Here is a 15,841-nt window from a genome sequence, read left to right on the forward strand (position 1 = left end):
CACTCTGGTGAAAAAAAATACTGTCCTTGACAGCATAAGAATATTTAAGGGCAACCATTAATTCTGTATCTTTGGGAAAGCATCATGGACATCAAATATTTATTTGGATATTGCTAATGTGTATGGTTAGAAAATTTACCTTATTCTATATCCTTCCATTTTTCCTTCTCTTTAAAGTTAGGTTCTTTCTATAAACAGTTCCTATGAAATTCAATAAATTCCTTTGGTCACAATCCAACCAAACCAACTTATTTTTGGCCCAAAACTCACTTCCTGCTCTGTATCACTTCCTACATTCAGTATTCCTTCAAATTCACATTGTTGTACACTTTGTTGCTTCTAGTCTCATTGAACTACTTTGTTATCATTTTTTTAACACAGATACAGACTTAGAATTTCCATTTCTTATCATGGAAGTTCTACACGTTCTCAGAGTACCACTTGACACAGGATAATGAATACGTCATTGAGTGAGACCACCATATAGTGTTCCTGGAAATATTCATCTGAGGTGTAGCAGGAAGACAAATCCAATCCTATAGCTGACTGCCTCCTAATGATATTGCCTTTAGCTCTTGAAAACACGAGGCATACACACAAATGCAATGTTGCTACAATAACACTCCACAGGTCAGACACCTCCAGAATATCATCATTCCAAAATGATTTGAGTATCTTATTCTCTCAATAACTTGCTGCTTTAGGCAAATGGCTTAACACTACTAGTCTAGTTCTGTAAGTCCATTTTTTTAAGCTACTGCTTAAAGTGAAACACAGTATGTACAAGTTTCCACGCGGACTCGCTCAATGAATGTCCATTGCAACATGTAAATTATTCTCTTTTCTGCCTTACCTCCAGATGCTCTAAAATATAGGGAGGGTTTGTCATGCCAAGCCTCAGCATAGCTCCTTCAGGAATTGCTTCAACCAGCTTCCACAGAAGCGTAGGGAGGTCTGTGCCAATGTCTCTGCCATAAGCCCCTGTGTCTTCACTGGTCAGCCATATCTCACAAACACCCTCTGTGAATAAAAGAAAGAGATAATTAACAAATCTGGTTTAGAGCTGTTTATTTTATCATACAGCTGCTCACTCTTTTTAATGCAGTATTTCACAAGACTATTATGCAGCTAGACTGGGTATTCAATGGCAAAGGGGAGGGAAGGAGAAGGAAGCCTTATCCCATGGGTAGCAGTGGGTTATTAAGTTCATTTTATGAGCACAAGAGTGCTACAACAATGCTGTAAATTATCATTGCTGTGGAGTGATTAACATTCACAGCCAATGACTAATTCTGTGCTGCCTCTACAGTAAGTCAGTCAAGTTTAGTACTCTGCTCTATTTTTTAAGCCTAATTTGTTAAACACCACAAGTGATATTACCCAAGCAAAGAGTTTGCAAAAAGGTCTAGAAGTTAACTTATTAACTGATAAGCTTCCAATCGGCAAAAAAAAATAGCTCTAAAACACAGTGATTAACATTCCTCCTGGAATCACTATTAAAAACTTTTATTCTTTAAATTATAAAATTAGGAATGCAGTATTAAGGTTGTATTGAAAAGATTAGCGACCACTGCGTGACTGAGGGATGGTGTTGGAAAACTTGTTTCCTGGCAGTTAATACTTTATTTTCCATCAATCAGGGCCTTAGGAAGTAGTTTATTTGATTTATATTGTAAAGAGTAGTGACCTTGAACACTGATATTTGGTAATAACATCCTCCTGCCCAAAGAGGGGAAAGATTGCACCACCCTCTAACAGCAGCTGAAGCCATGAGGTTTCATGCAGCCGCTTCTGTCAGCCTGCCCAGCTCCCGTGGGTTGTGCAACACCATTCATCTCCCTCTCCCTCACCACTCCAAAGAAAGAAATAAGCCATCCAAAAGAGAGTGGCTGGGGGGAAGACTCCTGCAATTCCCAGTGAGATAAGATACCATTAACTCAGTGAAGAGTTAAATTTCTAATACTGATGATGAACCAGTGAAGAAAACGTCCAAATGCTATACAGTGCATAAATCAAAGTGCTCTTTGGACCAGAAGAGAACGTATCGCAAAACATAAATGTCTGTATTACAAATACACATTTAAGATGAGGAAAACAAACATGTACACAGACTTTAATCACATAAAAAGTATTAAACTTAGAAAAACAGAAGTTTTGTAAAAAACCTCAAGGCTGCAACTCTTCAAATGGCACTATAAGAATAAGGGTGGAGCGCAGGCTATGCTGAGCACCAACGTTAATCCCATGGGTCCAGAAGAGTTTTCAAGGTCATTTATTATTTAGAATACTAAAAAATTAAAGGTAAAGCAAGAATCACGTCACTTCTTAAGTTTTGCATCAAGAATAAGTTAGTGAGAGAGATGCATGACCCTGTCCTTGTAAGATGTCTGGTAGAAGCATTCCTGAAATACTGCTCTTTGGTTATCCAGCTGTAGTCAGAGCTTTGTGGTCACAGTCAGCCCGAGCTCCCCCGTGCCTGACCAGGTACACAGGATCTGCTGGCACTACACAGTCACACCTTGGACCCCTTGCAGCTGCTCATGTTTTTGGAATTCATCCTACCACAGGCAGTACCATAGCATGAAACACTAGGGTTTGTTGCCTGCCCTACATTTTCCTTAGATAAGAAAAAAAGAAAAAAAGTTAATTACATATGTTACATTTTAAAAAGAAGAGAAACAAAGAATCTAAAGGATGGCTAATGTCCTGCTGATTTTTTTTGTATCAGTCTCCAAAAGTCATTAGAATCCTGCAAAACAGAGTAATTTACTTGCTGAATTACTGAAACTAAGGAATTCTCCTTTTTTTTAAGCTTTCAATCTAAACAGTTGCATGGCTTTGGGGTTTTGTTGTTTTCTGTTTTTCATGAAAACAGCTAATGGAATACTACCTCACAGTTACCAGGCAAACAGTGAGGGGGGAAAAAAAAAAATCACTGGCTAGGAATGGAAATAACATTCCTGTGGAAAACAACAGTGAGCTTTTAAAGCTGCATAGGTGGGGACCATTAGCCCCCTGGTGGGCTGCAACTTCAAATTAAATCACAAGAAGAGGAAGCAGCTGTAACAGTAAATCAGCAACAACAGGAATAACTGTCTCATCTGCTTTCCGATCAGGGTGTTGAACAACAAGCAGTGGGAATAATTCATGTGGAGAGAGCCAAGGATGTAGTGGGATGTAGTGTTAAGGGGGATGTGTTTGTGTGGACACCTGTATTTTAGGAGAAAGTTCACGTCCCAGTTTCAGGCTGACAAAATGGATCTTCCAATGCTGAAAGCTGTTGTGAGTGCTAAGTATTTACAAGCAGGTAATTTAACTTTGTACACAACTGTGTTCGGTAGAGCTTTGGCATCAACTGTTACTAGACTTTACTCTAGATCTCTGCATCCTGAGTTTAGGAGTCTAAAACTACACCAGGCAGGAGGAGAGAACAGATCTCTCCAACAGTATCAACGAAGTAAATCAACACTTCCTATTCTCACTCAATCCCTTGTCCCTTCAAACTCCAGCTTGATCCTGGAGCCCATTTAAAACCCATTTAACTGCACACAGTATTTTTCTGCCTTTCTTTTGCAGTGAACTCAATCACTCACCATTCTCTTACTGGGTAATTTTGGTGTTAATAAAAGCAAGCTGATTTTGTAAACAAGAAAATTGATTCAAACTGCAGAGTTTGGATGTGCAAGCTCAGAGCATTTGTTACAGTATTAAGGCCAATTATCATTATATTCAAGTAATTACAAGTATGCCTTTGGTCACAGCTCGTAGTTTATTTCTCACTCTGCCATCACTACCCAGCACAAAAGAGTAACCTCAGCAGCTGGCTTCTGATCCCTGCTCTAACTAGAGAGGACTGAGAATGAAAAATGTAGGAAAAAGAATAGGTTCCAAGTAACTAAAGGAGGTTCTGAGCCTCTTCCCTCTCAAAGATCTCAATATAAAAAATATTCATGGCAGATATCTGACAAAGGTTTTAACTTCACTTTTGTGGGCAGTCTAAACAATCCTTGTCATAGAGATGACAAGAAATCCTACAGTTGTCACTTCTACAAGACACATGCATTTCTGGTTTAGAAACCACGTGAAATTATTTCTTTAATAAAAATATTTAGCTTTTCTTAATTTGCTTTATCTTCATGGCACTACTGTAAAAAACATTTTCAGCAGCATCAACCATCTTTTAAATTGAAGGGAAATATACTCCATCTGAAAGATCAATTTACTTCAATCTACAAAAACATCTGAAAATGTTAAAATACGAGACACTAATCTCACTGAAATTGTCCTATTTGTTAACCTGCTGTACCTTTGTCCAAATGAAATTAAATCACAAAATCCTCTTGGTTTTTTGTTTTTTTTTTTCTTCTCCTTCTCTTCTTCCCATTCTTCTCTTTCCTGGTGGCTCCCAATTCTGACCTTGAGAAGGCTACAGAGAGCAGCCCACATATGCTTATCAATAGCTGCCCAACCCCCTTGCTGTTCCTCCTCCAGTGGTGAGTTCTTGGGCAGCCTGCAGCCTTGTACAGACCACAGAAATCCCTCTCATTCTGCACCACAGAAACCAGAAAGACCATCCGCCAACGGGAGCTTTGACTTAAGTGTTCATCAGAAACTGGCCACAGACCTGAAGGTGATCAACTTGACCCTGCCATTCCTGATCACAACTTTAGAATTAAAAACAAGTCATAGCCAAAGACAGAAAGAAAGGATTAGAAAAATCAAAATAATTTTAAATGTGCTTATTGTTCAGAATACACTTACCCTACATAAGCTTGTTTTGTCTCCAATGCTTTGAGTTTCCCACCACTCAGCATGGATGTGACAGGCACTATGTACACAGTCAAAGCAGTGCACATGCAGGGTTACTTGCTGAATCAGTGCCTCCTCTGAGGAACTGTGAAGACATCTGATGTACCTACCATAGCACTGTATCAACCTGGAACATAATGCAAGTTTAAAGAAAAATGGAGATTCGGAGGAGTCGTATCTCTCCTATACTTCTGAAGTACTCTGCAAGCATTGAGGCACCACGTAAGGGTCCAGGTCAACCACAGGGTTCACCACTGAAAGACCTAGTGCAGGGACTTCCTGAAAGAGTAAATCAAACTCAAGGCAACTCACTGGTGCCTACTGGGAGCTCTGGAAGGACTAGTTTCCAGTCCAGCAGGAAATCCCTATTTGACCTGGGCTTCTAGAGGAGAGAGAGAATGGAGATATACACAATCCTGTCAAACACACCCTGAACCCAGACTCAAAAATAACTCCCACCTAACTATCGCAGTTAACTGCAGGTTATCTGACAAGCAGATGATGGAAAAAGTAGACTGAAGAAAAAAGACTGGTCTAAGTACAAAGCTGGTGAAAGAGGCCAGCCTATGATGAACGTTTTTTTCTGTACTTTGGCAAGTGTGGGTGAGCTTATGATTGAGCAAAATGATGTGGTACTTCATGACATGGCTTAGTGCTTAATGGTAGTGTTGGTCTGATGGCTGGACTTGACGATCTTAGAGGTCTTTTCCAACCTTAATGATTCTAATATTCAGAGGAATGCAGTACTGCAACTCTGCTCACACATACTACATACAAACTGGTCCCATAACAGTCTCATTTTTACTTTGAAGGACAAAGCTCTAGGTAAGCTTCTCATAGCCTGACATTCTAGATGATCTTTATTATGCCCAAACATATTTCTTTGTTGGATCACAGAAGAGCTTAGGTTGCACGGGACCTCTGGAGGTCATCTAATCCAAACTCCTGCTCAAGTCAGGTCCAATCAGATGAGGTTGCTCAGGCCCTTGTGTACTTGTGTTCTGAATATTTCCAAGGACAGAAATATCACAGACAATTTGGGTAATCTGTTCCAATATCTGACTACCCTTGGGGTAAAATATTTTTCCTTGCACCTAACCTCAATTTCATGTGTTCTAACTTGCCTGTCTTTCTATCTCTGCAAGACACGTCTGAGTGCACCACAGTCCAGCTCTGCCTTCTCTGTACCCTCGTAAGATCTTCTCTCAGCTTTCACTTCGAGAGTTCAACAAATCCATTTCTCTTAAGTCATGTGCTCCATCCTTCTAATCATTTTGGTGGCCCGCTGCTGAATTGCTCCAGTGCATCAGTAAGTCTTGTCCTGGGGTGCCTAAACTGGGCAGAGCACTTTAAGAGGTCTTGTAACTGCCCAACCCAAAGCACTGGTCATTCCTCTGGGCCTGCAGCTGCACCCTTGCTAGTAGTGTCTAGGACACAGCTGGTAACTGCAGAGGGGCCTCACTGCTGCCCCACATGCCTCAGCTTGCCCAGAGGAACTCTGAAGTCTGCAAAGCTGCTTTCTACCCAGTGAGCTCTCCACATCCATACTGCAGCGTGGTGTTGCTTTGCCCTGGATTCAAGACACTGTACTTGCCTTTGCTGAACTTCATGAAGCTGCTGTCAGTCCGTTACACCAGACAGCTGAGGTGCAATACTTGCCCTTCCCTCCAGCCAGACGACTATTCCCCCAGTTTGGTATCATCTCCCAAACTGCTCAAAATGCATTCTCTCACTGTCTGTACCACGAATAAAGACATGAAATACTGGTCCCAGTATCAAACCTGGCGAAACATCACTAGTAACTGCCAAATGGAAGTCTATGCTAAGCTGTTCCCAAACACCCTGTTGTCCTTCGTGTACACAGAAGTGGCTCCAGGAGGGTCTGCCCCATAGCAAGAGAGGTTCAGCTGCCCTGTAGTTCCCCAGATCCCTATTCTTGCTCTTCCCGAAGGTCAGGGTGACACTTCCCTTTTCCCAGGCATCAAGAACCTCCCCTCACTGTCATGCCCTTTGAATGATGCAAGAGAACAGCCTCAGAATGACATCAGCCAGGGCTCTCAGAGACTTGGATGACTCTCATTGCAGGATTATTTCTATTACTTCTAGATGTCAGTCTGCAGTTAGGAAAACTACAGCTATATTTTGCAAGTGCTTAGTTCAGTGCAAGTCTTTAAAGCAGCTGCGGTTTCTGCTACCCACAGGATGACACATATATTGGAGTGCTTAGGAAATGAACACACTAACTTGGATGGTCTACATATTTTTTTGGGAACTAATACATTTGGGAACTAATGTGAAGTGACATGTAGACCAAATTACACTGAATCAGATTATTCCACCCATGTAGAAGAATGTATTATTTTAAAAGTAGAACACTCAACAATATCACTTTGGAAGATTCTGTTTTGCAGTGCTGTCCACTACACTTGGTAAACAAAATTTAAGTTATTTTTTCATTCTCCATGCCAAGATGCTTAATTTAACATTGCACACACAAATGATTAAAGTTCTCATGTCTTTATAGATATGCCATATATCAGTAAATATTAGTGATATTAAATTCTCAAACTGTATGAAGCCATAACAGGAACTTGATTTAAAGGATCATTTACCACAGACATGATGTAGGTACTTACAACAAATTCCTGATCCTGCAAACTAATGGAAAAAAGTTTGGGCTTTATTTGCAAACTCCAAAATACAAAAATTAATCATGACTCAGACCCTCTTAACTCTTCCAGCAGTTGCTTTTTCAGAAGAATGAAACATACCTTGAATTTTGGTTAGATTGTCTTTCCAGAAAGTAAAACATGCTACCTCACATATAAAATCTGTAATCAAACTTAAATGAACTTTGAGGGAAAAAAATCTCAAATAATAGTTTCCATTTCAATTAAAGTGTGTTAATATATTTTTATTAACATTGTTTTATACATTTTTTTCCCCTCAAAGTGCATTCATATTTTTTTGTGGTATTTTATGTAACTTAGGAAGCCAAATCAGAGCTGGACCACATTAAAAAAATAACAAGCATTAGGACTGCTAAAGAACTTATTTAAATAAGTTTTAAGTTACAGTAACAAAACACAAAATTTTGCACAAAATTAAAACCCAAGAACTTCTCCTTTTCCCCAACAACAAAACATGCACACACTTCTACTACCAGCTTTCACATCAAATGTTAAGAGTTACTTTGGAGAGTTTACCAAAACACACTGAAATGAAAGGTTCTGGCCCAACTACCTCACTAAGCTAACTCCAATGTAAGGATACTCTACTGCCCACTTTATATTTAGATGTGAAGTCTGCCATATGACTAATGGTGGTTTTCTATTTTATCTGTGGTTAAGCTACAAACAGAGTTATTCAAGGTTTTCCATTCCAAAAGTCATGCATCTGAAAGATGAAACTGTTTAGAAGAAGAGTCCGCTGAATTTGCTTATTTATCTAAACTCATTGCTTAAAAGTTTTAAAAAATAGAACTGCTCCTTTTGCAGAAAATGCTTCATCATCAAGGCATCTACAAAGGAAGTTTACTACCTCTGACTGTTGTAGGGTTTAGCAATTTTACAATTTATATCAAATAGTTTCTTTTGCTCATTTCTGTGACTATATTGATATGCAAAGCAAAGTATTTTGATATGGGAAGCATTTTGAAACAAGGAATAAGAAAACTTGTGACAGTAGTATATTTTAGTTCAAGTGATTCCTTCTTGCTACGGTAAAAGTTCAAAAAAGAGTGTTCCCAACAAAAAGCATGGAGCAGACAGGGTCAACTGATCACTAAATACCAAATACAGCGCAAGAGGTTTCTCTCTCCCACGAAGCAAATCCTTGTCTTTGCTTATAAAAGAGGTCATTCTACCCCTTTAGGGACCTCTGTTCCTAACAGCTCGCTGCTGGAGAACAAACCAGCAGCCCTCTCCTGCTCACTTTGGTGGCTGTGGTGTGTGAGCAAAGGGGAGGGGCAGGGGGGAAGGAAAGGGAGCAGTGTAATAGCTCACATACAGCACGACAGCTGAAGTTATCCCAAGTCCAGTTTCATTCTGCTAGAAGGAGAGAGACTCCAAAGGGCATCAGGGCAGTCAGGCTGCTGAGGTTTGCGTGCTGCCAGCACTGCAGCATTATGTGTCTTGCTTTCAAGGAGGATTAATAAATTGGGTTTTGGAGCCAGTTTGAAGAGAAAGGGGAGGAAAGGATTTCAAAAAGAATGGAGGGAAGAAATGCAGTTGAATTTCATCAGTGGGTCCTGGTTCTCTGGCTGAGGGATGAGGAAGTTGTTCTGTAAGGGAGAAGGCTGTACTTTTGCTGCTGGTCACCTGCCATAACCCCTCTACTTCCAGGCATGTGTGTTAGCTACAACATTACCTACACGTGTGCAACCCTCACAATGGCCTGTTTTCCAGGTTAGCCCTTGCGCAAATGAAGAAGAAAAAAATAATTCCACTTAATCACTACACTTGCCAGCTGAAAAAAAGATAAAACTGGTTTGCCATTCCGTATAGAGACATCCTACAAGCATTAAGTCAGTCTTCAGAGACAAAGGACACCTACTGCCTAAGTAAACAGAAAAGTCTGTGTACTAATGACCAGGAACACAATCAGCTGATTTTAATTAGTTCTTTGCTGAAATAAGAACATTATTCACAAAGCAAGTTCAATAATAGGCACTGGTACATGCACTGAGACAATAAAGCACAAAGGACTAGGTGACTAGGGGATGGATTCTGAAGAAGGGACTGGGCCCCACAGGAAAGCTGTTTCAGACAGTACAGGCACCAGTTCAGGGCTGTTCTGCAGCCTGTACACAGCATACAGCCACCCAGGTCCCTGAAGCAGGGAACTACTGCTCTCAGCTCTGTGCCTCACAAATACACCTTGGGATCTTTTGACATGCTCATGTTGTACAACCAGAGAGACCTCGACTCCCCTAGAAGGGTCGGTCTAGCACCCTGCAGAAACATTCTTTAGCTAATGAAAAGAGAAAGAGCAACATTTCCATAAACTGAAGAATTAGAATGCCTTATTCCTATGCCCATTGTCAAACCACAAATGAGAAATCTGCTTTGAACGCTGAATTCAAAAATGAGGCATATGAGAAATCTCGTTTATTACTTAGGAATTCATTGGGAAAAAAAAAAAAGAGTAACATGCCACTCATTATAACATACGCTCATCCTTTTAAACCCAAAACACAGGCTAGGGGGCTGCTGCAGATGAAGTATCAGATGCAAAGGGTCACACACGGCAGAAATTCAGGGAAATGGTCATGAGCTGTAGGCATATTACAGGATGCAGTGCTAATTAATGGAGGCTTTTTACTGAGTATCCAGCCCTGTAGTGCTAATGAGTTTGGATTAATTTAAACAACATGTTTTCGTGGAAACTGATTAATTCTTGGGAAGGAATACAGCATACCAAGTTTCGATCATTAAAAATGTTTGTAGCCAATCTAAGTAACTCCCTGAATCTGAGTTCAGAAAGAGAATCATTTACAAGTTCTACAACAGCAGCTTGCCCTCAAGCTACAAAGGTGTGTTAGAGGGATTTGACAGGGAAACTCATCCTCCAGAAAGCATTCTCCTGCCCAAATTTCTTGCATTTTCAAGAGCTGAATATCATAGTCCTATTTCATTCAACGCTTCTGACTGTTTGTTTGTTTGGTTTTTAATACATGAACAGCAAGAGCAGAAAGAAACCACATTTCGGGTATTTACAGATGACATTTTAAAATTACCTGAAAATTAGCTGGAAATAGTTACACATTTTAAAACATAATCAAAGAACAAAGATAGCTTATCCCTGTCTTGGACTGAAAAGCTAACCAGAACAAATCATCTCTGTTCTGCTACATATCCCAGGATTAGGGGAGATGTCCTTTAGAATGTTACACGCTCTGATCACACACACAAAAAAAGAATTAGGAAGAAAGTGCTGTCATAAATGCCAAATATGAAAGTGCCAATGCTTTGTTTCACACTTTGTTATCAGCCAAAGTGTAATAATGTAAAACTCAAATGGATTACAGAATACAGAAATAGCTTAATAAAAAAAGGGTTGGTTTGGTTTGAGCAGCTCTTCTATATATCACAGTAATTTTATGTTAAAATACTGAATTCTTTACAGTAAAAGAATTACAGAAGAAGATAGCTCAAGAATCTGGCAAGCTATCTTTTTTTCTTTAAGAAAAAAATAATCAGGAAAATATACATTAAAAATTAGGTAGCCTACGGGTAGTAATAACATTATAATCCCCTGCTTTCTGTCAAAACTCTCCTTTAATGCTCAGGATTATTTAAAGTATTTTCTCAAATGGATCATATTTTCTCTGCAACTCTAAATGGGTCCATTTGACCAAAAAGGAGAATGCTTGTATAGCGTTAATAATACAGTTTCCCTAATTCTAAATCATGAAGCCTTTTAAGCATATCCACTGAATTCTGAGTACCCAGTGCCTCTTTGGTGTGTAATCACCTTAATCTAAATTTATTTAAAGTATTCAGTGATAACATCACCAAAATGTATCATAATCAGAATGCAATTAAAATCTGTTGGAGAAGTCCATAGGAAGGTCAAAGTGAAATCATTCAAGGGTTTTGAAGGCAATGAATGTATTATTCTCATACAGATTAATGGCCATTAAGGCCTCATTTTAAGCAATCATTTACCTCTTGATGAAATTATTATGTGTCAATATAGGAGTATGAAGTAAATAAAAATTAAGAGATACTAGCTTCTATTCAAGCATATTTATCAAAATAATATCCAAAGTGAAATTACTGAATCTTTTCAAGACTAGAAATCAAACAAGAGCCTAGTCATTCAGAAAAACAGTTTATCATTCCATCTATTATAAAAACCCCAAACAAGTAAATAACAGTAGGAAAAAAGCTTCTCCCTTGCTAAGAATCTGTATATTCTGCTTAAGAAGTTGTATCAAAATTCTAAATAGTCAACCTTTCAACACTTACAATAATATTAAGCACAGCATATCAATGACTAATCAATTTAATAGTAGCACTGCAATCAAGTCATAGAAATCTACAACTGACACGTGGCTTCAGAATTCCCCAAATTATCTTCAGAACAACTTAAAGAAACATTTTCTTTCAGGACTCTATGAACCCTGAAGATGAAAATCCAATCTAAACTTTCTAGAGGAATCACAAATCAAACCCCAACACTATTCAAAAATGTTCCTCATTTTTCTGAAAGAAATAGGATACAACAGTTAAAGGAGCACTTTCTGGCCTATGTTTGTATTTTCTGATAAGGATAAATGGGATATTTTATAGAGCAGTTTTACTAAAAATGCCAAAATGATATCACTAAGTGGGATAAAGAAATAAAATACATACAATCCACTACAAGGGCATCAAATATAGAACCCACGGCATGACTAAAAAGGTCAAAGTATCTACTGTTGTATATTCTGCACTGTTGCAGAGGAAACATGCTGGATATACTTATGCCATTTGTGACTTCTACACATGGAAACAGGTCTTGGCAATGCCAGAAATCAGAAGAAATCTAAGAAAAGGTCTGTTCTTCCCCTGTTTTAGAAATGGGAGAAATGTCATTTCTTACATAGCATGTTATGACTGCCAATAATTCCTTTATAACAACACGAGGTTCAGCCCTGGATCATGTGCTGTAATTTCCAAATAATCTAATAAAGGCTTATAGTGACTCTTAGAGTCATACCATAACACATCTCTTTGTCCCTACACAGCAACAACAACAATTTGGCTGCAACTTAGAGCATGTTAAATACTATTTGGTTTTTTGTTTGTTTTTTTTTTTTTAGAAAGGGAAACAATTGGTTAACAGAGATGGGGATAAAGTGGCTTTCCTAGGCTACTGTATTTTCAGAAAGATTCCCTTCTACTATTTCCTTTCTCTTATCTCCACCCTCTAGTAAATACAGAAAGCAATTACCTACTTCAAGATTTTGTCTCAAAGAAAAATTAGAAGGACATCATAAATTCAAAGTAAGTATCACAGAATGCGGTGAAACATGTAGGTAGAAACCCAAAAGTGACACACAGGATTAAAACACTTCCCTGAAACCTACAGGGAACCTCCAGACATACATGTAGTGTCTCAGCCCAAATACTGTTTGAGGCTCAGCCGTGGGGAAGAAGCCTTTTAAGACAGAGCATGAACACATGAATGCAAACAGAAATCAGGGAAACGACCAAAACTGACTGTGTTCAATAACACCACACAGTATTAACTACAGATTGGCACGGAAAAATAAACGGAAACCTCTTAAAAGAAACTTATCAAAAGAAATACATTCCTTTCCTCCAGCTGAACAAAATATCAAGTCATCTTGGGATTACAGTGAAGTTCGCCCTCATTTATTTAGGTTTAGAGTTACTATTCCAACAAGGGGTTTAATACCACTCTTATTTATGAAATATTAGTTTAAAATAGTCACATTGGTCTGTAGGAATACAGAGCTTCTTTTTTTTAAAAACAACTTATGTTTTGCATTTACTAAGAATCGAGTTACTAGATCCCAATACTGTTAACTGATTTCTCCTATTCAAGTCTCCAGTGTGGACTCAGATTCCTTAAGCTTGTACTCAGAAAACAGATCTTTAATCAGGATAGCTAGGAAAACAAGGCTTGCATGATTATGTCACACATGTAGTATTCTATCCCAGTAACTTTTGAACTCATCGGCCAATTTGTATCAAATCTGACAGAAAACTAGGAATCTCAAGAACAGTAAGTTCCCACAGGTTTCATGAACACTAGTAACCACCTGGAGAAGTGTGGCCTAAAGGGGTGTCCCACTTTGGGGAAGATAGGCAGGACTCTGCCACTGCTCAGTTTATTCAGGTGCAGCCACCAGGCAAGGATAGCTAGAACTCCTCCTTGGCAGGACATCACTGGCTCCAGGAGGAAGGAAGTGGGGTTCATGCTGGGGGAGAAGACACCAAGCTTTAAGAAAGCAAGCTTTACCCCATCATGAAAGAGACAGTTTTCAAATAAACACCCCAAGTACTGCAGAAGTACAGACTTAACATAATTTGCAACTTGCAATTAGAGTTACCTGTCCAACTACTTTCGTTTATTATACCTAAAGAACAGCATGTGACAATAATCAATAGCATGGGACAGTGAAATGATTCTCTGTCCTCAGGTTGTTAATATTCTTTATCACTAGGGCTCCAAGCAATTCATCATACCATGTATGCCTGAATGCAAGCCACTGGAGCAAGTTCTCCTGCATATTCTCTCTGTGTACATTTCTATGCATGACAGAACGAATATTGAGACTATCTGACAGCCTCCATTTTATTCTGCAGGTCTGTTCCAACACATTTAACCACAATGTGTATCTTCTCCCTCTCCTCCCCTTCAACCTGCCCCCTCAACGACCTTAAACCCAATTTAAACGAACCACCTTCTGCTCGTAATGAGAAGTAATTCAGCCTCAATGATGGTTTGTTAATGCCTCTCTCATAAAGGAAAGCACACACATATTTTCAATCATTTTGAATCATACAGGCATTTTTGGCTTAAGAAAAAAATCATTCACTAGTGATATTAGGGAAGCTGGATGTAAAACAAAGTCCAAAGTAAAACAATTTATTTATTCCAGTCCTTAATTATAAATTTAACACAAGGGAATCACAGCCTGAGAAATTTTTGCACTGCAGTTTGGGAATTGGTAAGTTTTGCCACTCTCCCAGATAGAGAAGGAGGACTTAATAATTCTCCCCACTGCACATTAATGCCTCTATTTCCTCTGTAGAAGAACACACAAAATACATAAAATTAACAGCACAAAATACACAAAAGTACTCACGAAATTTCAACAAAGTCCAATAAGGACATTTAATATCATGCTTTTCTCAAGTACTCTGAAATGATTACAGACAGATCTACAAATGGATTTAGGCTCCCAGGTCCCACTGATATCCTAAAGCACTGATCTTTACTTCACAAAGGTATTGAAACACCTAGGAGCTTATTTTCAGGACACATGACCAGGGAACTTGGTTAGTACTCTTTGTTTGGGGTCTGTAATTCCTCTTCAGCTTCACGTGAGAGCTTCTGGTACCTTTCGTGTTTATTTCTATCACTGAAATAGAATTATATGATAAGACTGAAATTCTGGACAAGAAACAAATGCTTGCAAAAATGGACTCCACTTTGTCTGGATAAACAATTTAACATACAATGATCACAATGTAAAAGTGTTAGTGATTCAGAGAAGGACAATTCATAGGAAAGTGTCTGTCTCGTTAAAAACAGGATCATAAAACAAAAAGCTCTGTGCTGCTAGACACTAACTGTATTGTGTCTTGCAGGAGTGTCAAGTCTTGGCAAACATCCAGTTGCTGAAACATTGCCAGGCACATCAGATGTATATTAATGCAGGATAATCTGTAAGAAAAGCATTCTTTCATAAACATTTTTTTTTCTTTGTAGAACCATCAATCAGCTTCCTAGCTGAGCACCATGTGGCTCAGCTTAAGAGATCCTGAGGAATGCTTCAGTGTCTATAAACCACTGACTTACTTCACAGACTTGGTGCCTTTCTGTGCCCATTGTCCTAAGTATTTGCTGAAGTTTTTTGGCTGGCTGTCAGCAGCTAATTCTGATTTGTAACTTGGGAAACCAGCAGCGGGAGGTCGCTCAGACCTGAGCAGTGCCATCCTCAGCACCAATTAGCCAAGGTACAGGCAGCCAGTGAAGAATTTTTTGCAGCTCAAATTATTGTATGGGAAGAACAGGAACATACAGGATCACCTAAATGTGTCAGAAAAAGAATGAAGGCAAGCATCTTGTTATTTAGCTCACCTTAAACTGCAAAGAGAAGCAAAATGGTTTTGATCAACAGTTGTATTTCCTCATAAAGACATTATAACTAATACAAGTGCTTTGGCATTTCAAGAGACAGATATTGTAAAAATTAAAGAAGTCATGAAATTTCCAGAACAGTAATGTTACATGACTTATAAGGATTGAAATTGACTATCAAGGAAAAAAATACACTAAAGAATGGCTGAAA

At 38.8% G+C, this 15,841-nt stretch overlaps 1 protein-coding gene across 1 annotated transcript in view; it reads right to left on the bottom strand.

The window, feature by feature from the left end:
- Positions 1–15,841, bottom strand: part of CDKAL1 (CDK5 regulatory subunit associated protein 1-like 1) — a gene marked incomplete at its 3' end in the record, with an annotated part of 265,833 nt that overhangs the window by 133,810 nt on the left and 116,182 nt on the right. Inside the window, exon 6 of the mRNA XM_008944761.1 lies at positions 854–1,020. Coding sequence (XP_008943009.1) covers positions 854–1,020 — 167 coding nt within the window. The remainder of the gene's footprint in view (positions 1–853; positions 1,021–15,841) is intronic.

Source organism: Merops nubicus, unplaced genomic scaffold (assembly GCF_000691845.1).
Source record: "Merops nubicus isolate BGI_N331 unplaced genomic scaffold, ASM69184v1 scaffold4387, whole genome shotgun sequence".
Lineage (NCBI taxonomy): Eukaryota > Metazoa > Chordata > Aves > Coraciiformes > Meropidae > Merops > Merops nubicus.